This window comes from Cricetulus griseus, chromosome 2, assembly GCF_003668045.3.
Source record: "Cricetulus griseus strain 17A/GY chromosome 2, alternate assembly CriGri-PICRH-1.0, whole genome shotgun sequence".
Lineage (NCBI taxonomy): Eukaryota > Metazoa > Chordata > Mammalia > Rodentia > Cricetidae > Cricetulus > Cricetulus griseus.
In genome coordinates, this window is record NC_048595.1 from 428,349,785 (window position 1) to 428,375,030 (window position 25,246).

A 25,246-nucleotide genomic window follows, 5' to 3' on the forward strand; every position below is an offset into this window, starting at 1 on the left:
CAGTGGACCAATAGCGTGCTCCACGTGATGCGGGGCTGGGCTACGGGCGCCTCAGTGTGTCCCCTTCGCGGCTCCGTAGCCACCAGATTGTGTGGTGTTGCAGAAATCCAGCTTCCGAATGGTAGACGTGCGTGCGACTTGGCTCTCTCGAGTCATTAGTGGCGGCTTCTGAGGGCGGGGGCGAGCGACGAGGTTCAGTCAGATCGGCGCAAGTGGATCGGTTGGGTAGCCTCCGACTGGGAACTGCTGGGCTCGATCGATTGGGGTCTGGGCGCTCTTCGTTTCACTTCCGGCAGACCCTCATAACGTATTCTCCGCAGAACGGATTCGTGTAACAGGTGAGGGCCGAGGGGCTTTTCCGCGTGGGCATGGCCACGCCGGGCCGGCTGGAGACTGGGCAGTAGAATCCCGTCCTGAAGGGCTGTTCTGTTTCTCCCCTCCGTTTCTGCTCCAGGAGCTGCTTCTGAGTCGTTCTGCTTCGGCCATGTCGCCGGCTCCAGGTACAGCCCTGGCCTCTGCCTCGGTCTCCCTGTTGGACCTCACCGCGGAAGCGCCACTCGTTCGGGGCCTGAGCCTGGTGAGCCAAGCACCCGCGGAGGCTCTGCCCGGGGCGTCGCGTACTCCCTGCCCAGGTATCCGAGATGCTTTAGGGTGGACGGGGTTCCGTGGAGTCTGTTAACACGGAAGACTTTCACACCACGATTTCCCAGTTTAGGAATCCACACTGATTCTGTTGGAGACCCCACCCCCCAATATATTTCATCCTTGGGTGGTTTATGGCGCTGGCCCATGAATTGTCGCCAAATAAGTCTCTAGTTTTTGTTTATATCTCGTCACGTTAATAAAAACAGTTACTAGGCCTGTTTCAAATTGTAATGGACTTTAGTCAGATCTATTACCTTGTGCTAAATAACTGATTTTATACATTAGTCTTTGCATTTTTTTTTTAGGTTGCCTGCTATAACCGGAATTGTGAGATGTAAATTGGAATCTAGGAACTGGTTTTATGTAGTTAAAAGTAATTTTAATCTGGGAGTTGAGGCACACACCAGCAGTTAGGAAACCGAGGCAGTAAGAATTGGGGGTTCCAGAACAACCTAGACTATACAGTGAGATCTTATCCAGAAAAAAACAAAAACAGAAGAAAAAAAAAATTTTAGTGGTAGAGAATGTAGCTCAGTAGTAGACCTGGGTTCCATCCCCAGTACTGCAGAAGTATTATTTTAGGGCTTAGTAGGGAGGGAGCTGAAGTCCAGACACCTTGAAGTAAGGTTTTGTTTAGGTAAGATGTGGTGCAAGATTCTCCCTGGACTTGTTTTCTTGAGTGTGTGCTTGCTCATCCTCAGTAAGGCCACTGTGTGCCTCCACAAGTTTACTGTTGGGATCAAGGGGGTCTAAGGGGCTTCCCATTATCTGTATCAAAGTAGGTTTGGTTTTTTTGTTTTGTTTTTGCTTGGTTTGGCTTTGAGACAGAGTCTTACTACATAGTCTTGGGTAGCCTGGAACTCACTATGTAGAACAGGCTGACCTCTAACTCATTGAGATCTCTCTGCCTCTGCCTCTGCCTCTGCCTCTGCCTCCTGATTACACACCACCATGCCCAGCTTCAGTTAAGTTTGGTGTAGATCGACAGGCGTACTTCTGGAGTTAATCTTTCTGTGTATCTAAGGATGTGGAAAACATTGACTCAGGAAGCATTTTCCTGATTGATGAAAACTGGCTGTTTTGATACTTTACCCTTGCTAGACACTTCTTCAGGTGTGTTAGGTAGCACTTAATAGATGGGGGTGGGAGTGTGGGGAGGACTGAAAGGAGGGGGTAATGCAGTCCAGAACATGTTAAGGATAGATGAGGTCTTAAAGCCTCAGCTCCAAAAAGAAAATGATTTAACCTTCCATTTGTTTTCTACAAGACTTCCCTAAACAATCCATTTGGATCGTTGAAATGTAATGTTTGTGTTAGTTTTATATGTATCTTTTCAAAAGTATATTTAGCATACAAAATAGTCACTGTATCATTTATTTCATGATTGCCAGATTGTAAATTCTTGGCAGGCAAGATTCTTTTTTTTTTTTTTTTTTTTGGTTTTTTTGAGACAAGAGTTTCTCTGTGTAGCTTTGGAACCTATCCTGGCACTCACTCTGGAGACCAGGCTGGCCTCGAATTCACAGAGATCTGCCTGCCTCTGCCTCCGGAATGCTGGGATTAAAGGCGTGTACCACCAATGCCTGGCTCTTTATTATCATTTTAATAGGTATTTGATATAGTTCTAGGTACTGTAGGTTCACTGTAGATTGGATATAATCCCTTTCTACTTTCAATTACCCTTTTCTTCTGTTCAGAAGAGAATACAAGTTCAGGAAGAAAAGTATCCCCATGTTCTCTGGACATTTCAGAGAAACTATTTTGTTCAGCCTGTGACCAGATCTTCGAGAACCACCAAGAACAGGTAAAAGGCCAGGGTATAGGGCTAGCTGTAAGCAGCAAAAATATCTTGGTGGGTGGGATGAGGTAGACTCTGGTTTACCTTAAGTTTATAAAGATCCATACTTTGTCTAATGCACTTGGTGCTAGGTGGTTAAACTTCCTAGAGTTCTGTGACTAGCTTTGCTTACTGTACAAGGCCAAGGTAGGATGTATTTCCACTCTCTGCCTCCCTTTTCCTTCACGCCAGAGAGAACATTATAAGCTTGATTGGCATCGCTTTAACCTAAAACAGCGTCTCAAGAACAAGCCTCTCCTGTCTGCTTCGGACTTTGAAAAGCAAAGCTCCACAGGTGATACTTGGTATGGGAAAGCCTGTATGGGAGCAGGTATGGGTGGAAAAGGCACCATGGGGTTTGAAGAAAGTACAAAGTGGTGTGTCAGACTTGGTTGTCCCATATTTGTCTTCAGGAGATCTTTCCAGCATCTCGGGGTCAGAAGACTCAGACTCATCTAGCAAAGAGGACTTGCCAACACTGGATGAGGGGAGGGCTGAGTTTGAGAAACCTAACCGACCCCGAGGATTCTACCCACATCGTGTCCTTTTCAAAAATGCCCAGGGCCAATTTCTTTATGCATATCGCTGTGTCCTAGGCCCTCGACAGGCAAGTAACAATACAGGTTGTGTGATCAATCTCCATTTTCATATACTGGACCTAGGGTTTCTTTAGCCAATGCGTGTCTTATTTTCTCCCTTCCTTTTGGGTTAGGCTGTCTTACCTGACAGCATAACCTTGAATTGAAACTGTCCAGAATCTTGAAAGGGTCAAATGTATGGGGATTAAGTCTAAAATGTGATTCTACCACTCCCATCTTCTGCAACTACCTCTCCAAGCCTCAAATATCCTTCATTGTGAAATGGAAATGAGGCTAAGGTAATAAATGAGATAATGCAAATGTAACACGTGGTTTTTTTGTTCTCAGTGCATGCATCACATGGAATGTTTCTGTTGCATCTGTCATATAGGTTCCCCCAGAAAAGGAAGAATTGCTAATACAGAACCTGCAAAGTGGAGGTCCCAGATACTCCGTGGTGCTCATGGCTGCGGCTGGGCACTTTGCTGGTGCCGTTTTTCAAGGGTGAGAGGGTGCTGCATGGGGCTTAAGGATGGACCCCATTAACCTGGGAGCATCATCTGGTCTACAGTACTGAGTATGTACCATCTACAGAAGAGAAGTGGTGACACACAAAACCTTTCACCGTTATACCGTTCGGGCCAAGAGAGGCACAGCCCAGGGGCTTCAGGATGCCCAGGGTAGGGCATCACGTTCTGCTGGAGCCAACTTGAGGCGTTACAATGAAGCCATGCTGTATAAGGTGAGTTGTGCCTCACAGATCTCTGTGATAGCCCTCTGATCTCTCAGTCTTTATAGTTTTCTGCACAGACAATAGAATAGGGATCTCCAGAAATATTCTCTTATTCTTTCTCTCTCTCTAGCTGACACTCCCTGCATATGATCAGAGGGCCATTGTTTTGTGGAGATTTGTTTTTTTGGGTTTTTTTCTTTATATCAGGTGAAACATGCTAAGTGGAGTTACTTTCTTTAGGATGTTCGAGACTTGCTGACAGGGCCAACCTGGGCTAAAGCACTGGGTGAGGCAGAAACAATACTGCTACGTGCCCCACGCTCTGGCCGGTCCTTGTTTTTTGGAGGTCAGGGGGCACCCTTGCAAAGGGATGATTTCCGACTTTGGGATATACCCCTCACCACCCGAAGACCCACTTTTGGAGAGCTTCAGCGTGTGCTCCATAAGCTGATGACCTTGCAGGTGTATGGTGAGCTATTCCAGGCCGTGGGACCTCATACACAGACCTGTATATACCATGGGGTTTTCTAGCATGTGGACTGCAGCCCAGTTGACCTGGACTGGCTTCTCCACACTTAAGTTTGAGAAAGACTTTTTTGTTTCATGACAGATGACGACCCTCGAGAAATGATCAGATTTCATTCACTTGAGACACAATGGAAGCCAGAGAGAGAGGAGAGGAAAAAGACTACTGATAAAGAAAAAACAAAGGTCCCCAGTGATGAAAATAAGGCACTTTTGCAGGATGAAGAATTACTCAAGCAAGGTTTGAGCACCATCTGGCAATTGTCATATATATCTGCATGTCTGCCTTAGAAATGCAGTGGCCAATTCTCATAACTTACCCATCTACCAGTTGATAGGTGAGCCCTTAAACCATTCCCACATCTGCCGGGTGTTGGTGGTGCACGCCTTTAATCCCAGCACTCGGGAGGCAGAGGCAGCAGATCTCTGTGAGTTCGAGGCCAGCCTGGTCTCCAGAGCGAGTGCCAGGATAGGCTCCAAAGCTACACAGAGAAACCCTGTCTGGAAAAAAAAACAAAACAAAAAACAAAACAAAAAACAAAAAAAAAAAAAAAAAAAAACATACCCACATCCATCCACTCATTCCTACCAGCATCTGTTTATAAAATTAGGTATGTTGTCTTGAGACATACTTACTTTAGCCCAGGCTGGTCTAGAACTCACTGTGTAGCCCACACTGGCCTTGAAATCATGACAGTCTTCTGCCTCAGTCTCCCAAATGCTGGGATTATACTCATGAGCCATCATACCAAACTGCCTCCTTATTGAGGCAAGGTCTTTGTTATTTAGCCCAGGATGGCCTGGAACTCTCTATGTAGCCCAGGTGATCTTGAACTCACTGTCCTTCTGCCTCCAGTGCCAGGACTAAAGGCATGCACCACCACGATGGTGCTTTCTTCTGCTTTGTACTGCCCTAATGCTGTTCACTGGCAGAGTCCAGGGATAGAATAAAAACACTCCATTTCAGGATGATCTGAGTATCTTTTTATAAACGTAAACCCATCTGAGGACGCCCACACTGTTCCCCCCGCTCCCTATTCCTTAGATAGATCTAACAGCATGTTTTTTTCTAGGTTCAGAGTCTCAGGAAGAAGGTGGCTCCCAAGTAGAGTTGGAGCTAGTAGAATTGACACTGGGGACCCTGGATCTTCGTGAATTTGAGGTATTGCCCAAGCGGAGGAGGAGGAAAAAGAAGAAGGAGAGAAGTCAAGACCAGCAGTGTGGGACACACGTGACTCTTCTTCAGCAATCTCAAGAAGATGAGCCATTCTCGAAGCCAGACCAAGTGGTTACAACCCCATTGGACAGTTTGGTTGATGAGTCCAAAGCCCCTGGCCAGCCAGAGCTCTGGGATATGCTTCTATATGCTTGCCGAGCTGGGGACATTGAGGTGCTAAAGCTCCAGCTAGCTACTGGGCCTGTAGACCCTGGCATTATGTCCCTACTCAATGCCCCTTTGGGCTCTGGTGGCTTTACTCTCCTGCATGCAGCAGCTGCAGCTGGAAGAGGCTTAGTAGTTCGTCTGCTGTTGGAGGCAGGTGCTGACCCCACTGTGCAGTAAGTATCTCCATCCGGAGCCAGTTTAGAGAGCATAAGATGGTAGCTCCTTTTGGCACTTGAAAAGCAGGAGGCAAGTAGACTCGGTTTTGGGTTTTTGTCCTTAGGGACTCTAGGGCTCGGCCACCTTATACTGTAGCAGCTGACAAATCAACGCGAAATGAATTCCGAAGGTTCATGGAGAAGAATCTTGATGCCTATGATTACAACAAGGCTCGGGTGAGCTGGAAAAGGAGCTACAGAGTGGGAGGGCATCAGAGATCCTCACTAGGTCCTTCCTACTTCCTTGTAGTTTTACAATATCTTTGGGAAATCCTCCAGGTGCCAGGGCCACTGACTCAAGAAATGGAGATCCGGCAGGCTACAAGGAAGAAGGAGCAGAAGGCAGCTCGACGGCAACGGGAGCAGCAGCAGCAGAAGCAGAGGGAGCAGGAAGAGCAGGAACAAGAAGAACAACGGCGATTTGCTGCCCTCAGTGACCGAGAGAAGGTGAGCCTGCCTGCCTTCCCAGATTGAGCAGTCATTTCCCTGGATGTGCCGTTCACCTCTGCAAACCCTTCTTTAACATCTATTCTGTTTTTCAGAGAGCTCTGGCTGCAGAGCGCCGATTCGCTGCCCAGTTGGGAGCCCCTAGGCCTCCAGTCCCTGACTCTGCAGCTGTCAATGCTGGGTATGGGGGCCCGGGGATGAGTGAAAGGGTAGGCTCCTGTGTCATAGGAGCCACTTGGGGTACCGGGAAGGATGCCTTTTTGGTGTTCAGAAGGATCATGGAGGGGACTCGAGATTCCCTGGGACCTTTAAGGCTGGGCAAGGCTTGGATGGGAAAGTTTGTGGGGTACCTGTCCAGTCATTTTTCTTCCCTTTGTTCAGGCGCTGTTGGAGTTGTGGAGTGTCCCTCCAAGGCCTCGTTCCCTTTCACTACCTCGACTTCTCTTTCTGCTCCACTCGTTGCCTCCGAGACCATCGCAGTCAGGCAGGGAGGCCTTCTTCCTGATTTCTTATAGCCACCTGGGTCCAACTCTGGGCCCCGAGAGGATACATTCAGACCTAGAGTTTTTCTTCCTCCTCCTGAAGCTTGAGATTATGTGGAAGATGGGGGTGAAGGACACTCAGGAACAAGGGCAAAGACAGGGCCACAGAGGTGTGTGGAGCCAGTACTGTCTTTGGAATTTTAATCACAATAAAGTTTGGCAAGAAAATTGTATCTGTACTTACATTCAGAGGGATTGTAGCCTTTGATTATTTATGGTCACTGTGGCCAGCACCAAAGGATCCTGCCCTATGTCCCAGATTCAAGTGTTATCTTTCTTTCAGTGCCCACTTAACTCCATTGGTTCATATGAACCTTGTGTTTCTGAGAGGAAATAGGTATATCCCCAGTGGAAAGTGCTATTGAGGATAGGCGTATCCAAAAATTGGATTTGGGGCTCATGAGGCACATTTTCTAGCTCCAGCAATGTGATTTTGTTTGTCGATCTACCAAACAGCAGAAGTCTTGGCACGTATAGGGTCTGTTGTGGACCCCGCTTTGTCCAGTACCGGCCCAAGTTAAACCCGTTGATCCATACTTGGCCCTGGGAGAAAGGATGGAGTGGAAAAACAAAAGGTCAGCTCTCCACGGGGTGGAATTATCCTCTTTCAGATTTCTAATCAGATTAGTAATTTCTATTCCCAACTGGTTTTTTTTTGTAATGTGTCCCCCACCCACTCCCCCCACTTTAACTACCACCATTAGCAATACCTTGGTCCATCCAGGTAGATACAGAAATGTGTCCCCAAGCTTGCCTAACACTGAAAATGTTGTGGAATAGAAGGCGGGGCCAGAGGAAGCTTGAGGCTGTGCTCTTTTCGTCAGCTGCAGGGGGAACCACCACCTTACAAGCTTATCAACTTTGAGAGGGAACATCATCCACTCAGTGAGGATTGTCTGCCCCAGAAGTGGTGGTTCTAACAGGCCCTGTGGGGAAGCCAATGGAAAGTCATTCACTGAGTCCACACAAGTGTCCTCACTGTCCCCAGTCAAGCTCCAGAATGTAACTGGCCATGTCCACATCCTCAAGCACTATTCCTCTGCCTAAGCCTAAGGACGGAGTTTTCCATTAGGCCCTGTTCTCCAAGACAGGTGGTCAGTACTGGGGAATAATAGGCAAAACCAGCTTACCTTAAAGTCACTGTGGTTAGACCCGAAACTGAGCCTCCCCATATTCTCTAGCAATATATCCAGCTTGGCCCCTACTTTCCCTGTCAAATATAGTTCGTGTTTCAAATTCCGCTCCAGAACACCCTTGAATACCTGTGGATAAGAGATGGGCTCTATTGTGTGGCTTGGGCTGTTTGTGAGGCCCCTAGCAGTGGGACCAGGACCTGTCCCTGATGGATGAACTGGCTCTTTGGAACCTATTCCCTATGGTGGGATGCCTCACCAACCCTTGGTGCAAGGGGGAGGAGCCATGCTTTGTTGACTCAATGGGAGGCCTTACCCCTTCTGAATGGAGATGGAAGAGGAGCAGAGGGAGGGAAACTGGTTGGTAATGTAAAATTTTAAAGAAGAAAAAGAGAGAGGCTCTAGTAAAGAAAAGGCCCAGCACTCAGTTCTTGGCCACTGCACAGTGAGTCACATTAGAACACTTTATTTGGAGGACAATGTAATCATCTTGTTGGTTATCTGCCATTCTGGTACATTCATACAGGTCTCTATGTGGTCCAGGCAGCCACAATTCACTATATAGCCCACGATGTGACTTCCCTGCTGCAGCCTACTGAGTGCTGGGGATGCAGGTGTACCCCACCACATCCCTGGTTAACAAACTATTCTTGACCATGGTCTCCCTCGTCCAGCTTATAACCAGAACCTCTGTCCATGTGAGCAAACAGGTGGGAAAGGGTTAGAGATGGAGACACTGGAAAGCTATAAGAGTTTGGGGGAAGGGAAGAAATTGAGGTCATAAGTTGGTTGGGAATTAGGTCTTACCCCATCCACCATCACATAGGCACGGTCATGAATTCCATTATTTGGCACCCAGAATGCTGTTGGTTCTACAATAGTGTAAGTCAGATAGGTCCGGTACAGCATAAAGCCATGGTCCTAGATACAGAAGAATGGGTACCTTAAGATGAACTGGTGATAAGGACGGTATCTGTGAGAAAGACTAGTAGCTGGAGGAACTTTTGGTTGTAGCGGCTGAAGGAGTCTGCCATTCCCATCAGATGCAAGTTTATGTCTTACCTGCTTGACAGCCTCAAAGGTCAAAGGCAAAACTGAACGGATGGGGCCGTGGGGGCAGAGAAAGTCTAGGAAAGACAGCAAATTCCCATCCTGTGAGGACAAAGGGCAACCAAACTGCTAAGTGTCTGAATTGAGGGCTGCTCAGGGTAAGTGATTCAGAAAACAATGGTATAAGACCAGGAAAGAGGAGGAGAAACTTACCAGGTTCATAGTCAGAGGTCCAAGCTTCATCTTGGGGCTGGGGGGAGGTAAAGGTCCCAAGGGAATTTCCTGGAACTGAGCCCAAATTCTCTCAGTAGTCATAGGAAAACCAAAATAATCCAGGGCCCTAAAAGAAGGTTCTCCACCTGGAACCCAGGGATGGGCTGCAGGGAGCCATGAAGACCCTATAATTTTTCACATGTGTATAGTTCCCCAGATAATCCTATAGGAGTGGTAAATTCTTCAAGGAATGCTAAGAGGGCTCTGTTACCCAGACAAACACCACCAGTTCGTAGGGCTCCTTAACAATATGGGCACTCTCCCTTCTCCCCAATTAATAAAAGGGCACCTTGCTGATGACACTTCGAATTGCAAAAAGCTTAGGTGTGAGATCCCCTGCTTCAGATATGGGTGCATCATAGTCATAGCTGGTGGTAATTGGAAGGAAGCGTCCCTTCTCGTCAGCACCTGGATTAAAGTAACTTAATTAATTCCACATCTTCTTAGGTGAAAAGCACTAAGCAAAGAGCTTTGTGCAGAAAATCTTGCAGTTAGAGAGAACACAATAGTCAGCTTCTAGACATCCTATCTGTCCAGCCCAAGACTGTAATTCCTGTTACCTCCTGCTTCTACCACAGGGACAGTACTCACCATTCCAGTATCCGAAGTTAGTACCTCCATGAAACATATACCTAAAGTGGGAGTGGGTGGGAGGAAGGGCAAAATCTGACCTATGAAATCTTAGCTTTAAACCCCAACTCCCAGGAAAATAACTGTGCCCCCAGTTACATGTTCACACTGGCTCCTATCCTGAGCATTTTTTCTAGTCCTTGGGCTATTGCCGAACTGGTCCGCATGGAGTGATTCTGGCCCCAGTAGTCCAGCCAGCCTGTATAGTACTCAGAGTTCACCTAGGGGGAGAAGTGAAAGGAGCCATAGTGAGGTGGGAACAAAGCTAGCCCCATTCCAGCCAGATTACTTTTCGGATTCCCCTTCCTGATGGCCTCTCACCAATGGCCCATGGGGTTCATAATCCCGAAGCAGGGAGAAGATTCTGGTCATGTTGTCAGCTGCAAAAAGAAACAAGGGTAAAAACAAGCATCACAGAGGAGGTGCCCAGGCTCCACTCCCAACCCTTGTTTAGGAGACCTGGGCCAAAATCTATAGTGGTATAGAGTCCCTGTAGGGAACCACATCTGAGTCCTTGAGGCCCATCTGTGGTGAAGAGCAAGATCTCGTCTCCTAGCAATGTGCGGAAGAGGCCAGCCAAGTGTCTCATGTACTTGTAGTCACAGGCCCTGTAGCTACCATATTCATTCTCCACCTGCCAGGGAAAAGGAAAGAGAGGGGCCCAGCTGTGAGGACTCCTTGTACCTACTTCCCTTGCCCAGCCCACTTCCCATTCATACCTGAATGCTAATGATGTTGCCTCCATTGTGGTAGAGATATGGATATATCTTGGGCAGCAAGACCTTGAACCAGGAGTCCACAGCAGAAAGGAAGGCTAAAGGAGGGAGCAGTGTGCTCTGCTCATTAGGGGTCACTACCTTCACAGTCCCCCTTCCCAACATCCTTGATAGCCTCTCAGTGCTACACTCCAGACTGTAGCTTCCCTCTCCTGGCTCACAACTAAACCCTGAGAATTTTATTGTTTTCATTTATTTTTTATATTATGAATGTTTTGCCTGAATGTGTTTGGTAACTGCAGAGGAGGCCAGAAGAGGGCATTGGATCCTCTGGAACTGGAGTTACAGATGGTTATGAGCCACCACATAGCAGCTGGAAATCAAACCTGGCTTTTCTAGAAGAGAAGTCAGTGCTCTGATGGGCCACCTCTCCAATCTCAGGAGCAGTGACTCTTAGAGGAAACTCTAGGAGTACAGGAAACAATTGTGTCTCCTAAGACTCCGTGTAAGAAAAAAGACTAAACACATAATATGGAGCTGTTATATGATCAACTTACACCTAAGAATGTTGTGAAATTTAATAGAAAAGTAGTGATTGAACTTGTGTGAACTCTTATAAACGGCCCGTGTGATCTCATGCCTCAACTTCTCAACTGTTTATTACTTTTATGATCCCTCCTCAATGTGTTCATACATGTTATTTCCTCTTCCTGATGCTTTTTCTCCCATCCCCCCTTCTCTAGTTGATGTTAACTTATGCCTCGATTCTTTATGCTCATATTTTTAAATTACATTTATTTTTGTGTGTCTGCATATGTATAGGTTATTATGATATGACAGCTGAGAGGTGGTTTGGGCCAGCAGATAGCAGTGTGGGTAACAAGAAATAGTTACATTCAGTGTTGTTGAAGGTAGACTGTGTGTGTGTGTGTGTGTGTGTGTGTGTGTGTGTGTGTGTGTGTGTATGTGTGTGTGTATGTGTACACATGTATGTGCTGTGGTGGTACATAACTGAAAGTCAACCTTCAGGGGTCAGTTTTCTCCTTCCACCATTTGGGTCCCAAATATCAAACTCTGGCTCTCAGGCTTGGTGACAGGCATTTTTACTTGTGTCTTAATTCTTTTTTTTAGACTGGGTCCTCTATGTAGCACTGACTGTCTTGGAACTCACTATATAAATCAGACTGGCCTTCAACTCACAAAGACGGATCTGTCTGTCTCTATCATGCAAGCACTGGGATTAAAGGTGTGTACCACCACCGCCTGGCTTAAAAGAACTTCTTAATAACATTTATTTATTATTTAGTGTGTGTGTGTGTGTGTGTGTGTGTGTGTGTGTGTATGTGTACACATGCACGCATGTGCGTGCACATGCAAACGTACTCAAGCACTCAAGCACTCAAGCCACGGACAACTTGGTTCTCTCCCTTCACCACATGAATCCAAGGAACTCAAACTCAGGCTGGCAGGGTTGGAAGCAAGTACCTTTACCTTTTGGCCCATCTCATAAGCATCATTATTATTATTACTATTATTATTATTATTATTATTATTATTATTATTATTATTTTGGTTTTTTGAGACAGGGTTTCTCTGTGGCTTTGGAACCTGTCCTGAAACTAGTTCTTGTAGACCAGGCTGGTCTGGAACTCACAGAGATCCACCTGCCTCTGCCTCCCAGGTGCTGGGATTAAAGGCATGCGCCATCAACGCCCAGCCTAAGCATTGTTTTTTAATTCTTTTTTTGTTGGAAAAAGGTCTCATAAGGTAGCCTTTGACTGGCCTAGAATTTCCTATGTGTACCAGGCTGGCCTTGAACTCACCGAGATCTGCTTGCCTCTGCCACCCAAGTGCTGGAATTAAAAACATGTGTTGCAATGCTCAGCCCATTTTTTAAAAATCTTAAATCATTTAATCATTTTTCTTTTCTTTTTTGTTTTTTTTGTTTGTTTGTTTTTATTTGGTGCTATATCTGCACATATACCTGCAGGCCAGAAGAGGGCATCAGAAGCCATTATAGAAGGCTCTGAGCTACCATGTGGTTGCTAGGAATTGAACTCAGGACCTCTGAAATAGCTACCATTGTTCTTAACTGCTGAGCCTTCTCTCCAGCCCCTAATTATTTTTCTTTTTATGTTTTACATATAGGATGTCCTTCCAAGCACATATGAAACCATATTTATTCATTCAACAAATATTTATGGGTGCTGACCATGCTTCAAGCACTGTTCTGGGTATATAGAAAGGAAAACAGAAAACAGTCTCTGCCTTATGGGTTCTCTTTTTAGGAGTGGAGGTAGAAAAACACATGACAGAAACTACAAGGCAGGAGAGGACGCATACAATAGTTCAGTATGGGATGCTTAAGATTTAGAAGGTGGCAGGAAGTGTCACTGAAGGTGATTTCTGCAGAGGTGCTGAGGGAATACCACATGCAAAGGCTCTGTGTGAGGCTGGTAAATGTGAATGAGGGTAGTGTGGCTGGGGAAGGTGAACAAGGCGGCAGGGCAGACACCAGGGAGACAAGCCTAGGGCCTAGTAGACCATTTCAGGGGGTATGTGGTTCACATTCTGAAAGAGAGGAAAGCTTATTATGGAGGTTTAAGTGGAAATATGATATAACTTGATATGTATATTTAAACTATTTTTATAGACGTTCCCTGGCTGCTATATTAAGAACAGACTATACAGGAGGGAAAGCAAACCAGGAAGAGCAACAGGATGAAAGAAATTAAGATGCCAGCAAGGGGAGGTTCAGGCCAGTAGGTGCCAGTGGAAGTGACCAGAAATAATGAAATTCAATGTTGTTGAGAGTCATACAAGATTTTCTGATGGACTGAACACAGGATGACAGGAAAGAGTATGAGTGCAGGAGAGGTGTGAAGATGGAGTGCCATTAGCTGAGATGGAAGATTCTAGGAACAAGTAGCTGGTTTGAAAAGCCATACCAGAAGCTTAGTTTCAGTTATATCACTGCATTTTTTATTTGTCTATATAGGGAACCAACATAGGACTTCAGTATGCGTAGAGAAGTCATGGGAAGGGTCCTAGGAGAGAGGTGCCTATCTGGCAGTCGTTAGATACTTCACGGGTTAATTCTAGCACACAATGGATAAGAGTACCTAAAGAATAAAATTAGAAAAGAGAGATATCCAAGGACTGTATCCTGGGACAGTCCAGCACTTAGAGGAAAGGGAAATGGAGAAACAGACGGGAGACTGTAGAGGATGACCTTGAATTCCTGACCCCCCTGTCTCCACCTTGTAAGCCATGAAATTATAGGTATGCATCACACATTATTATGAGTTTTATTTTGCATAGGGACTAGGTCTCTCAGTTCCCAGTTTCTAGCATTCTGCTAGACGTGAAGGAAAGAATCTGCCTAGGTTACCCTTGCCTGCCATAGAATCGGCCAGGGTTCCCCTTACACATTATTCATAACAATGACCTCCAAGTGAGGGATGGTCTCTTGTTCAGGCACTCAAATCTTTTGTCCAACTCACCTGGATCTGAGGTTCTCAGATGAATATTAGGTTTTCGAAGCAACCAAGACGGGAGACCTCCCTTGAGAGAAACATAAACGTTTACAACACATCAGCACAAAGGGTTTTTGCTTTGTTTTACAAGGTTTCACTCTGTAGCCCAGGCTAGCCTCAAATTCAAACAACAGTCTTTTTGTCAGCTTCCTAAAGCTGGGATTACCAGATAAGTTACCTCTTGAGCTAGAGATAGCTTTGTTTTGGGGTGCAGTGGGGGAAGTAAGAAGGAAGGGAGTTGAGTAAATGCCCTCTACAGTATGAGCAGAAAGGAGAGTTTGAAACCCCACAAGAACTTTGCCTTTTGTTCTGCCCTTCTCCAACTAACTCACCATCTCCCACTCTGCACAGATGTAAGGTCCTGGTCTCAGTATGACCAACAGGTTCACTCTAGTTGCCTCATCCAAAAAGGCAATGAGGTCCCGGCTGCCGTTAAAGTTATAGACCCCGGGCTCTGGCTCATGGTAGTTCCAGGGCACGTAACTGAGAAATGAAGATGTTAACAGGACCCAGAGGTAACTAGGGGACTCAGAACTTGAAAGAGAGAAGCAGCTGGAAGGAGGTTCTGGGCCACCCTTTCCCACCCTTGCCGGAGGAGTCCTGGAGCTCAAACCCTTCTTAAACCCAGTCTGTTTTCCTAGGGACCGGGTTCTAAGGAAGAGTAAATGTGGCTTCCGCCAAGCTCTAGAGAGCACTTCTTACAACTGTACAGCGTTGAGGCCGCTCAAACGCATCTTGAGAAGCCGGTCGGCCCAAAGTACCCGCGGTACGCGAAAGTAGTGCAGACTGCCAGAAACATAGCGGAACGGGACCCCGTTCAGGAGGAATCTGTCATGCAGCCGATCCACTACGAAGGAGCGAGCTTCTGCCTGCAAGGGAGAAAGCCTAGCTCAGCAGAGGTCTGGAGCGAGGGTCAGTGCCTACAAGTACTTAAGAGATCGAACTGGCCCTGCGGGTGATTGACCATCTCTCCTCTGCCAATTCTTTTTCCCTTCCGCCACACCCAGATAGGAAGCTTGACCCACTCAGTTTACCTGGGACAGCAGCAGCAATAGCAGCGTCACAAGCCGCAGCAGCAGCGAAGCCGGATCAGGCAACATCTTCGCAGCCATGGCACTTACAGGGCTCTTCTGCTCTGTGAGGGCTGTCCCACCCATCACGTGTCAGATTCCTGGGAAGGAACCTCAGCAAGCAGAGGGGCGGAGACCACCTCAAGTTTTCAGGCAGTTAACCCGGACTTTGCCTTTTGCCTGCAGCCGCCCACCATGCACTAGTTTGTAAAAATCTACATCTCTCTATTCAAAGTGCTGTTCACTAACGAGCTTCATCAACAGCACCTGGGAGCTTGTTAGAAATGCAGAGTCCTGGGTCCTACCCAAGACCATAGAATCAGAATCTATATTTTAATAAAGTGCCTTGCTCTTCTATACTGAACTCTCTGAGGACTTGTGTCTTGAATCTTTATGACTAGCAAAGGATCTGGCACATATCAGGTTAAATCCATATAAGTAGCAACAGAACGAAGGGCTAAAAACAGGTGCAGAAACAGTGAAAAACGTAAAAAAAAAAAAAAAAAAAAAAACTTCATGGTGATCATGACTATGGAAAAGGAAAACTGGGCTACAAGGAGTCTATTTGCCCCCCCCCCTCTTGAGTGTGCACCCCTTCCCAACATATCTGCCTATCTAGGCAAAAGATGTGAAAACAACTGCGTAATGCAAAGGCTTGGAAATCCAATTTTCCATGTCTCCTGCCTTCACAGCTGTAGATGTGAGAATCAGGGTAGAAAATACAACAATTTCTGTTTAGCAACACACCTTGAAGGCTATGTGTCAGATACTGTATGAACGATGTTTCATTTAATCTTGAAAAAACCCGTGGAATAATTATCATTCTCATCTTACAGATGAGGAAAATGAATTAAGTGGCTGTCCAAAGTCACATTTAGTTCAATAGAACTGGGATTGCAGCTAGTCAGTTTGGCCTCACAATTCACAACACATTGCCCTAGGTACTACTGTCTTACAGGTGGGAAGAGTGAAGACCTGAGAGGCTAAATCACTTCCTGGAGGTCACGCAGCTAGGAGACTATTAGGACCAGATTTAGAAACCGGCACTCTGTTTCAAAGGCGCACTCCGGACTCTAGCTAAGGCAATGGAACACAGGCTAGAGGCTTGAAAGTGTTAACCGGATCAGACGTCCAGGCTTATAAGGGCCAGGACCCACCCCTCCCTGGGCCCTCCTCCAAGCTAGACTGCAGTAGGCCACTTTCTGACTCCTACCTCCGACATTGGGGGACGGAGGTCCTAGGGGCCTCAGGCAGAGCCCGGCTTTGCTCCCCTTTGGTACAAGTCCCTGCGTCTTGACCCTTCCTGAAGGCCAAGTGGGAACCCTCAGCGAGATACAGAAACCATTCCACCCCCCAGCCGGGCCCCTGCCTCTCACTTCCGGGTCCCCATAGCCTCTTGCTGCCTCTTGTTGCTAGGATACAGAGGGCCGTTACTTCGGCGCGGACTGATGATGTCACCGTGGCTTCCGGTCCCTGGCCCTTTGCTCAGGCCCGAGCCTGATCAGTGAAGAGTCTTCTGTACTGGCAGACCCTGGGCTCGGTCCCGGGCGACGGAGGGTAGGATCAGCCAGAGGTGGGCTCGAGTCCCGCACCTCCTGCGCAGCCACCCCATGCCCGACGGGCGTGAGAGCGGGACCTGGCCGAAGGTGTGCCGGGGTTGAAAGAAGCGGCCTGGTAAGACGCAGCGTGGCTTGACGCTTTGAAGCGCCAGAACTCAGCCTTCTTAGCGCTGGAGTCGCCGGGGCCTGTTTGCTTTAAGACGTGAATCTCGGTTCCAGGAGCTGGACCTGAGCTCTCCGTATTGGTACCCCAGTGGCTCTCAGGATTGTTCTTGACCCTCGACCTGCTGTTTTCATTCCAGCATGCTCCGCTGGGCCCCCAGCCCATTGCCTGGAAGAGCCCACTCTCCCTGGAAGAAAGACCATCCTTGAAGAGGATGACTGAGACGTTATGGGCCACGCACTGTGTGTCTGCTCCCGGGGAACTGTCATCATTGATAATAAGCGTTACCTCTTCATCCAGAAATTGGGGGAGGGGTGAGTGTTTGGAAGTCACTTAGCTAGTCCCAGGTCATTTAGGGACAATAGTCAGCATGTGATAGAGACGCTAGAGTATTAGCCTTAGATTCTACCTCACCCGACTTAGTTGAATGGGTCAAGAAAGTGGAATCTGTACCCTGGCCTTCTGGATCCACCTTGTGTGACCTTAAGTAAATGGTTTCTTTATCTGCTTAATAGAGATTTCTCATTGAGGGGCTGGTGAGAACTGTGATAGTATATTTTTTAAAACATGTCACCCCGTGACTGGCTCATAAACACCTGATAGATGTTTGTTGCTACTTGATATTAATTGAATGTCTTGTACTCAGACCATGGAACCTCAATGATTTCTGTGTCCCTGCTCTTGAGGAGCTCAAACCCTAAATCTTGAAGCTATATGAGAGCCACATCTTGGGAGGGTTTCTCCTCCATGTGAGAGGCATGGAGTAGAAATTCCCTCCCCAAGGGAATGCCTCTGGGTCCAAGCCATGTGGGAGATGACCATGGTCCTTCACTGACCCCTTTGGCCCACAGTGGGTTCAGCTATGTGGACCTAGTGGAGGGGTTACATGATGGACACTTCTACGCCCTGAAGCGAATCCTGTGTCATGAGCAGCAGGACCAGGACGAGGCCCAGAGAGAGGCGGACATGCATCGCCTCTTCCACCATCCCAACATCCTTCGCCTCGTGGCTTACTGTTTGAAAGAACGAGGTGCTAAGCATGAAGCCTGGCTCCTGCTACCCTTCTTCAAGGTCAGAAAGGCTGCTGGTTACAGAGGGGATTGTAATAGATTTCACAGTCCTCCCAAGGGCTCTGTGGGTAGTCATACATAAACACGATAGGATCACATGTCCTGGTTTGGGCCATTTTAAATTTGGGGCTTATAGGACCAATGGGTCCAATATGAATTCGACATCCCACAGAGCCCTGGATGACCAGTATCCGACCTTGACACAGAATAGAAATGAGTCCCAGGTAGTAGGGACTTTAAAAAACTTCTCAGCACAGGAAAATTTGTGTTGTAGAGAGGTACACTGTGGAATGAGATAGAAAGACTGAAGGACCAAGGCAACTTCCTGACTGAAGACCAAATCCTTCCGTTGTTGCTGGGTATCTGCAGAGGCCTTGAGGCCATTCATGCCAAAGGTTATGCGCACAGGTCAGTGGGAGGGCCCTATGCACTTATTGGCACCCAGGCGATGAGCTGTGTCAAGAGAATTGGGATATGTCTGCATTCTCCCATGGTGCTCCCTGGGATCCCAGCTTCCCTGTCCAGGATGCCCTCGGGTCATTTTCACTTCCCTCCAGGGACCTGAAGCCCACCAATATTTTGCTTGGTGATGAGGGGCAGCCAGTTTTAATGGACTTGGGGTCTATGAATCAAGCATGCATCCAGGTGGAGGGCTCACGCCAGGCCCTAGCTCTACAGGTAAGAGAGTCTCCAGGTTCCTTTGTCATTTTCCCCCCATCCCCAACTCATTCTGATGCATGCACCGATTTGGTCACATGATATGGCTTGTGCTCCACTTTTGAGCTCTGGGGACACTGTTCCAGGACTGGGCAGCCCAGCGGTGCACCATCTCCTACCGGGCACCTGAGCTTTTTTCTGTGCAGAGCCACTGTGTCATCGATGAGCGGACTGATGTCTGGGTGAGAAGCACGTGGGCAGGAACTTGGGTGGAGAAGGGTGTGGCTCTGTAGTCACTATGGAGCAGAGGGAAGGGGACCTTTGGTTTCTGTTGCATGGGACCCCAGAACCACAGTATGTCTCCATAGTTCTCCACTTCCTTCCTGGGAACCATCAGTGATACTGTTCTCAGGAAGTGGTGTCATCTCTGTGGCTGAACTGGGTCAACTGCTGGAGGCAATAGCTAAGCAGGGGCTGAAGAGGCCTCCTGCAAACACAGTTCCTTTGGGTGAGGTTGGCATATTTTTAGCTTAAATGGTCTCCTTTTACCATAGCAATAAATGGGATACCATTTTTCCTCTTCCAGAAACTAACCAAATTATGCTCAGTCCCTAGGCTGTGTGCTTTATGCCATGATGTTTGGGGAAGGCCCTTATGATATGGTGTTCCAGAAGGGTGACAGTGTGGCTCTTGCTGTGCAGAATGAACTCAGCATCCCACAAAGCCCCAGGTGAGCAGCAGGAGGGACACTAAGCACTGTAGACTATTGCCTAGAGCCAGCCAAGTTGGAATTTTAGCAACCTTAGTCTAGGCGTCCTCCTCCAGTCCTCTGCCCTCCATCTCCCACAGGCATTCTTCGGCATTGCGACAGCTTTTGGGCTCTATGATGACTGTGGACCCCCAGCAGCGCCCTCACATTCCTGTCCTCCTCAGTCAGTTGGAGGCAATGCAGCCTCCTGCTCCTGGCCAGCACACCACCCAAATCTGATATGTTGGGAAGATGACCTTGAAGAAGTTTTCATCCTTCACTGGAACTCCTTCCATTCTATCCAGGATGGCTGTTATAGTTAGGGGCAAGGATGGTGGGTCCTTGTGTTTTCTGCTCTCTTATCCCAGTACCTGGGCTAGGAGCCTAGGGTGAGTTGGGGGAGAGTGAAACAAAGTAGGGCTCAAAGCTGGACTGCTGGGCGCACATCATGTTCTGCCTCCAAATCTGGTAGCAGGAGATACATAAACAGGAGAATAAAGTGAAAACGTGTATTTTAGGTCATTGTGTCTGGAGAGAAAAAGAACGAACCGTTTAGTTACCATTTCCAAGGGAATAGCCTGGGAAGAGGGACTGGTGTGATGGCAAAGGCAGATAGAGTTCTTAAGATTTGACTGCTTGGCAGCAGACAGGTCTTTAAGCTTCCCTTGGTCAAAACCAGAGTCTCCAGCTTAAGCTGGTTTTCTGCCTGTACTGAGAAGTGGGACCAGGGTCCCTTTGAAAGCACACTCCACTAGTTCTGTCACTCATTCTGAAGGTGGGTAGCTTAGAACAGCCCAGCCCAGCAGGTTTGCCAACTCCATGACCTCTGGATGGAAGCCTACAGGTCTCCCTCAGCTGAGGACAAAGGGAGTGGAACTGGCTTCCATTTTTTCCAGTCTCCCTGACTATTCTAGCTCATACACAGTTAATAATTGATGAGGCTAGTGGCCTGTGGCAGTATCCAGCAGGCACTTCCTGCCCCATTTGCTGAGTAAACAGGCACCCAGCCTTAGCTGGGCTTTAAACCAGTTCCTCAGGGAAGGGCACTGCGTCCCTGAATCACCAGGGAGGGGAGGCAAGGGCAGGGTTGGCTGTCCTGGAGATTTTGAAGCTTCCTCCCAAGCCATGCCCACCTCTACATGCTGACGTCAACCTGAGTCCTAGGGTGCCTATTAGCGAAGTATAATTTTTCCCTAGGGTCCAGGCAGGCTTCCACCCCAAGCAGAGGCTGAGGCCAAAGGAAAACAAACAGAGGGGAGACGTCCTGACTTTTAATAGCATAGCTCAAGCCCCAGTAAGCAAGATAGACAGCAAGCTCTGCAAAGCTGCTGGAGGTGTGATGGCACAAACAACCAGGAGATTGCCCTTGTTCCCGCCCATCCCCCAAGTTTGTGAGGGTGGCTCTATGCCCAGGAACTTTGGGCTGGCCCAGTCCCCATTCCTAAACCCTCAGTGTACAACGAAGCTTGGGCCAGGCCTTGCTTCTAAAGCTGTTGAGTGAAGCAGCAGCAGCAAGAGCAAAAGCAGTCGATCATCCAACACAGAAGCCACTAGACACTTGGAAAAAAAAAAAAAAACCAAAAAACCCACCAGACATCAATTATTATTAGGAAAAGTGAAGACTTGGATCTTGCAATAGTTTGTAGCTAGACAGACAAGTCCAGGATTTGGTCCTCATTTCTTTCCTATTTTGGGTGTCCTTAGGACTTTACATCATACTTTCTGGGGCTCAATACAGGGCTCACCTTCAGGCATGAAATGGTAAAAGGTCGTGAGCAGCAAATAGCGGGAAGTAGCAGCCACAGCAGAAGCCAAGCAGTCACCAAGGGGGACGAGAAACCGTGCAGGGAGACTTTATTTCGAAAGGATTTTGCAATAAACAATGAAAACCGGCTCCAAGCGGCTGCTTATTCTTCTCCCTCATCCTCATCCTCATAGGAGTCGATGCCTACTTCCTCATAATCCTTTTCCAGGGCAGCCATGTCCTCTCGAGCCTCAGAGAACTCCCCCTCCTCCATGCCCTCACCCACATACCAGTGTACAAAAGCCCTCTTTGCATACATCAAGTCAAACTTGTGGTCCAGGCGGGCCCAGGCCTCAGCAATGGCAGTGGTGTTGCTCAGCATGCACACTGCACGCTGCACCTTGGCCAGGTCACCCCCAGGCACCACAGTGGGTGGCTGGTAGTTGATACCAACCTTGAAGCCTGTGGGGCACCAGTCCACAAACTGGATGCTGCGCTTGGTCTTGATGGCAGCGATAGCGGCGTTCACATCCTTGGGCACCACATCCCCACGGTAGAGCAGGCAGCAGGCCATGTACTTGCCATGCCGAGGGTCACACTTCACCATCTGGTTGGCAGGCTCAAAGCAGGCATTGGTGATCTCTGCCACTGACAGCTGCTCATGGTAGGCCTTCTCTGCAGAAATGACGGGTGCATAGGTGGCCAGGGGGAAGTGGATTCGAGGGTAGGGCACCAGGTTGGTCTGGAACTCTGTCAGGTCCACATTGAGGGCCCCATCAAAGCGCAAGGAAGCTGTGATGGAGGAGACGATTTGGCTGATGAGGCGGTTGAGGTTTGTATAGGTTGGACGCTCAATGTCCAGGTTACGGCGGCAGATGTCATAGATAGCCTCGTTGTCCACCATGAAGGCACAGTCTGAGTGCTCCAAGGTGGTATGGGTGGTCAGGATGGAGTTATAGGGCTCCACCACAGCTGTGGACACTTGTGGAGCTGGGTAGATGGAGAACTCCAGCTTGGACTTCTTGCCATAGTCAACAGAAAGCCGCTCCATCAGCAGGGAGGTGAAGCCAGAGCCGGTGCCCCCTCCAAAACTGTGGAATACTAGGAAGCCCTGAAGTCCTGTGCACTGATCAGACTGAAAGGCAAGGAAGAAAGAGCAATGTAGGTAGGGGAGAAGCCTAAGGAATTTTCTTCTAGTTTTATGAGGCCTAAAGTATCTCAGAAGTTAGGGCAAAGACTGAATGTCCCCCTAAACAGCATTGAATTCTAAAACATACAGCTAGAGACGATCCCAGAAATGGATCTGAAAACTTCCTGAACATTGACTCCATAGCTCCCTCGCTGCCAAGCTATAGTCTCACCAGTTTGCGGATCCGGTCCAGCACTGGGTCGATGATCTCCTTGCCAATGGTGTAGTGGCCACGGGCATAGTTGTTGGCGGCATCTTCTTTCCCAGTGATAAGCTGCTCTGGGTGGAAGAGCTGTCGGTATGGGCCATTTCGGATCTCATCTAAAAGACCATATATATATATATATATATATATATATATATATATAAATATCACATTGCTGAGGCAAAAACCACAAGGCCATGCTCAGCAGAGACCCTCCTCCTCCCCACCCTCAAGAATGGCAGATACATGGAAGAACTAGCTCATTCTTCTACCAGCCTGGGGTCAGCATCCATCTTCATCATCAAATAAAGTCAAGGGGCTTCAAGATCACAAAAACCTAGTCTAGACACTCTGCAAGAGACACTCGACTTTCCTCAAAAGTGCCCCTCCACACCCCTGCTTACCGATTACAGTAGGCTCCAGATCCACAAAGACTGCCCTAGGCACATGTTTTCCAGCTCCAGTTTCACAGAAGAAGGTGGTGAAGGAGTCATCCCCTCCACCAATGGTCTTATCGCTGGGCATCTGCCCATCAGGCTGAATCCCATGTTCCAGACAGTAGAGCTCCCAGCAGGCATTGCCCATCTGGACACCTGCCTGCCCCACATGGACTGAAATGCACTCACGCTGAGGGATACAGAGAAGGTCACAGCGTAAGTGCCACATCTACAACTCCCCACTAGATGAGGTCCTCTCCCACCCTGTCACCTATTAGCTAAGATTACTCAGTTGGTAAAAGTACAGTCAGGTTGGAGCTGAGAGGTCAGAAGCAGCTGGCAGCCTCTCCAGTCTCCTTAGCACAGGGCTTCCCTGATTGAGGTGTCCAGCAGGGCAGACCAACCCCTTAGAAAATTTATCAAGTGAGAGCTGTATAATCCTGTTAACTTCCACAGGACACTCAGAGAGGACAGGGAGGGCATGCACACATGACAGGCGGGGCTGCAGCAACTATAACAGGATGTGTGTGTGTGTGTGTGTGTGTGTGTGTGTGTGTGTGTGTGTTGTGTGTGTGTGTGTGAGAGAGAGAGAGAGAGAGAGACAGACAGACAGACAGACAGACAGACAGACAGACAGACAGGCTTTCCAGCTGCCTCCAGTCCATGCAGCTTCTAAAATATCTTTTACAGTTTATAGCCAGCACTCTACTTGGTTAATCTTTGCCTTGAAGATAAAATTTCTCGTAACCCTCTCCCCTTCTTTCCTGTGGGCAAAGAGGTGTCTCAACCTTCCATCTGGTATCAGCTGACCATTCTGGCCATCAGAATGGGGTAACCCCCACCACCTTTAAATCCCATCTGGCCTTGAGGAATCAATCCCATCTGGCTCCTCTCCCCACCTCCACCCCCACACTCTGTATGGCTTCACCACCTCCATCCTCCGCCTCAGCCCGCACGGAAATAGCAGCAATAATGCGGGTAAGCGCTGACGGCAGGTGCAGGCAATACAGGTATACTGGTGCACTGGCCGTCTGAAGCTCCGGCCAGGCAGTCCATAATTTAACCCTTGCAGCACCCTCCCACAACCAAGTGGCGCGCGTGCGCGCGCGCACGCGGCGGCGGCGGGAGGTGTGTGTGTGTGGGGGGTGTTTTTGCAATTTCTAAGTACCCAGAAAAGGAAGTGGAACCTGCCAGGAGGCCCTTGAGGGAACCCGCCTTGCTTCACGCACCAGGCAAGGGGAGAGCCATCTGTACCTGGGCCCTACGTCTGCTCTCCCATTGGAGTCTTTCCAGTTACTTCCCAGCCGAAAGCCCGGATTGGGTTTCTGCCCCCGCTCCGGGGCTATAAATACAACCCCCTACAGACACCTCTTTCCCCTCCCCCGCCAACCTGGCCTCGGCCGGGGCTGTCGATCAGCGCCAGCTGTCTCTGCCCGTCCTCTTAGCACCAGCTCTCCCGTAGGAGGGGCCCGCTGGCCTCCTGAGGCCAAACCCCATTCCCGCCACCCTTTCTGGCTCAGAAGGGGGTGCTGAGTCACGTATGGGGGTGTAAGTGGGAAGGAGGCACACCGAGGAAGACGGGGTGCGGTACTAAGTAACCCCTTCTACCGACAGGCGCCAAGCACGTGTTCGGTCAGTCCCAGGGACTCAGGGGATAGAGATGGGTGACGGGGACAGCCAAGCAGGTCTTCCGCCGCCCGAGGAGAGGACTGGGTGCAGGACCGCGTGACTCCCCTCAGGAGGGTTGGGACACAAGACTCTTGGTTCGGCCGGAGGGCAATACAGTAGGGCTCCTCTCTGCTAGTGAAGAAACATCATCCCCCGGTCACACTCTGAAGGTGGACAACACACTAGGCCAAAGTCACCAGGAGGGGTGGGGGGAAGTGCAAAACTCTTGCATCTCCCAGAGACTCGGAGAGCCAAGTAAAGGGCCCCCCAGCTTCTCTAGAGGGAGTTCTCCAAAGGAGCGGGACATTTACAGGACCAGAGAGATCCCAGGGGGGGCCTCACTCACCATGATGAGTCTGGGTTGTGCGTCTCACGTTGAGTCGGGGTCACGGGTCTCGGTGAGATCTGCGGAGCTGCAGTGCCGCACCACTCTTATAGGCAGGAGGCGGGACCCGCACGCTCAGCCCGCCCACCGTGGGGCGGGGAGGTCTA

General features: G+C 48.7%; 4 protein-coding genes across 12 annotated transcripts; 2 read left to right on the plus strand and 2 right to left on the minus strand.

Moving 5' to 3' along the window:
* Positions 1–53: 53 nt before the first annotated feature.
* On the plus strand, positions 54–7,079 carry Ankzf1 (ankyrin repeat and zinc finger peptidyl tRNA hydrolase 1). 3 transcript variants are annotated; one of them, XM_027397275.1, is made up of 14 exons: positions 56–338; positions 455–632; positions 2,343–2,449; positions 2,675–2,777; positions 2,896–3,089; positions 3,452–3,564; positions 3,655–3,802; positions 4,034–4,262; positions 4,404–4,559; positions 5,392–5,875; positions 5,983–6,094; positions 6,197–6,364; positions 6,460–6,545; positions 6,746–7,079. In XM_027397275.1, exons 2-14 carry the CDS (start codon positions 485–487, stop codon positions 6,867–6,869), a joined length of 2,172 nt encoding a protein of 723 aa, XP_027253076.1. In that variant the 5' UTR covers positions 56–338; positions 455–484; the 3' UTR covers positions 6,870–7,079. The 3 variants fall into 3 exon arrangements, with proteins under 3 accessions (XP_027253078.1, XP_027253076.1, XP_035296933.1); XM_027397277.2 differs by lacking the exons at positions 6,197–6,364; positions 6,460–6,545; positions 6,746–7,079 and having other exon boundaries at positions 54–338; positions 5,957–6,094; XM_035441042.1 differs by lacking the exons at positions 56–338; positions 455–632; positions 2,343–2,449 and having other exon boundaries at positions 2,675–2,787.
* Glb1l (galactosidase beta 1 like) lies at positions 5,280–16,686 on the minus strand. Of its 3 annotated transcripts, none has more exons than XM_027397280.2 (17): positions 16,528–16,686; positions 15,279–15,388; positions 14,947–15,113; positions 14,577–14,727; positions 14,212–14,272; positions 10,712–10,806; positions 10,452–10,626; positions 10,314–10,372; positions 10,092–10,213; positions 9,954–9,994; positions 9,652–9,770; positions 9,303–9,377; positions 9,102–9,191; positions 8,847–8,960; positions 8,037–8,168; positions 7,617–7,832; positions 5,280–7,449 (listed from the first exon to the last, which is right to left on the minus strand). In XM_027397280.2, exons 2-17 carry the CDS (start codon positions 15,354–15,356, stop codon positions 7,186–7,188), a joined length of 1,959 nt encoding a protein of 652 aa, XP_027253081.1. In that variant the 5' UTR covers positions 15,357–15,388; positions 16,528–16,686; the 3' UTR covers positions 5,280–7,185. The 3 variants fall into 3 exon arrangements, with proteins under 3 accessions (XP_027253081.1, XP_027253079.1, XP_027253080.1); XM_027397278.2 differs by having other exon boundaries at positions 15,279–15,415; XM_027397279.2 differs by having other exon boundaries at positions 15,279–15,427.
* A 111-nt stretch (positions 16,687–16,797) lies between these two features.
* Positions 16,798–21,089, plus strand: Stk16 (serine/threonine kinase 16). Of its 2 annotated transcripts, XM_027397290.2 has the most exons (8): positions 16,798–16,988; positions 17,176–17,350; positions 17,888–18,107; positions 18,381–18,514; positions 18,664–18,784; positions 18,910–19,005; positions 19,372–19,493; positions 19,613–21,089. In XM_027397290.2, the coding sequence occupies exons 2-8, from the start codon at positions 17,265–17,267 to the stop codon at positions 19,749–19,751; spliced, it is 918 nt and encodes a 305-aa protein (XP_027253091.1). In that variant the 5' UTR covers positions 16,798–16,988; positions 17,176–17,264; the 3' UTR covers positions 19,752–21,089. The 2 variants fall into 2 exon arrangements, with proteins under 2 accessions (XP_027253091.1, XP_027253092.1); XM_027397291.2 differs by lacking the exon at positions 18,910–19,005.
* Positions 21,090–21,348: 259 nt separating this feature from the next.
* Tuba4a (tubulin alpha 4a) lies at positions 21,349–25,225 on the minus strand. 4 transcript variants are annotated; one of them, XM_027397282.2, is made up of 4 exons: positions 25,101–25,225; positions 23,054–23,276; positions 22,617–22,765; positions 21,349–22,390 (listed from the first exon to the last, which is right to left on the minus strand). In XM_027397282.2, exons 1-4 carry the CDS (start codon positions 25,101–25,103, stop codon positions 21,419–21,421), a joined length of 1,347 nt encoding a protein of 448 aa, XP_027253083.1. In that variant the 5' UTR covers positions 25,104–25,225; the 3' UTR covers positions 21,349–21,418. The 4 variants fall into 4 exon arrangements, with proteins under 4 accessions (XP_027253083.1, XP_027253084.1, XP_027253085.1 ...); XM_027397283.2 differs by lacking the exon at positions 25,101–25,225 and adding an exon at positions 24,477–24,611; XM_027397284.2 differs by lacking the exon at positions 25,101–25,225 and adding an exon at positions 24,341–24,420.
* Between the last annotated feature and the right edge of the window lie 21 nt (positions 25,226–25,246).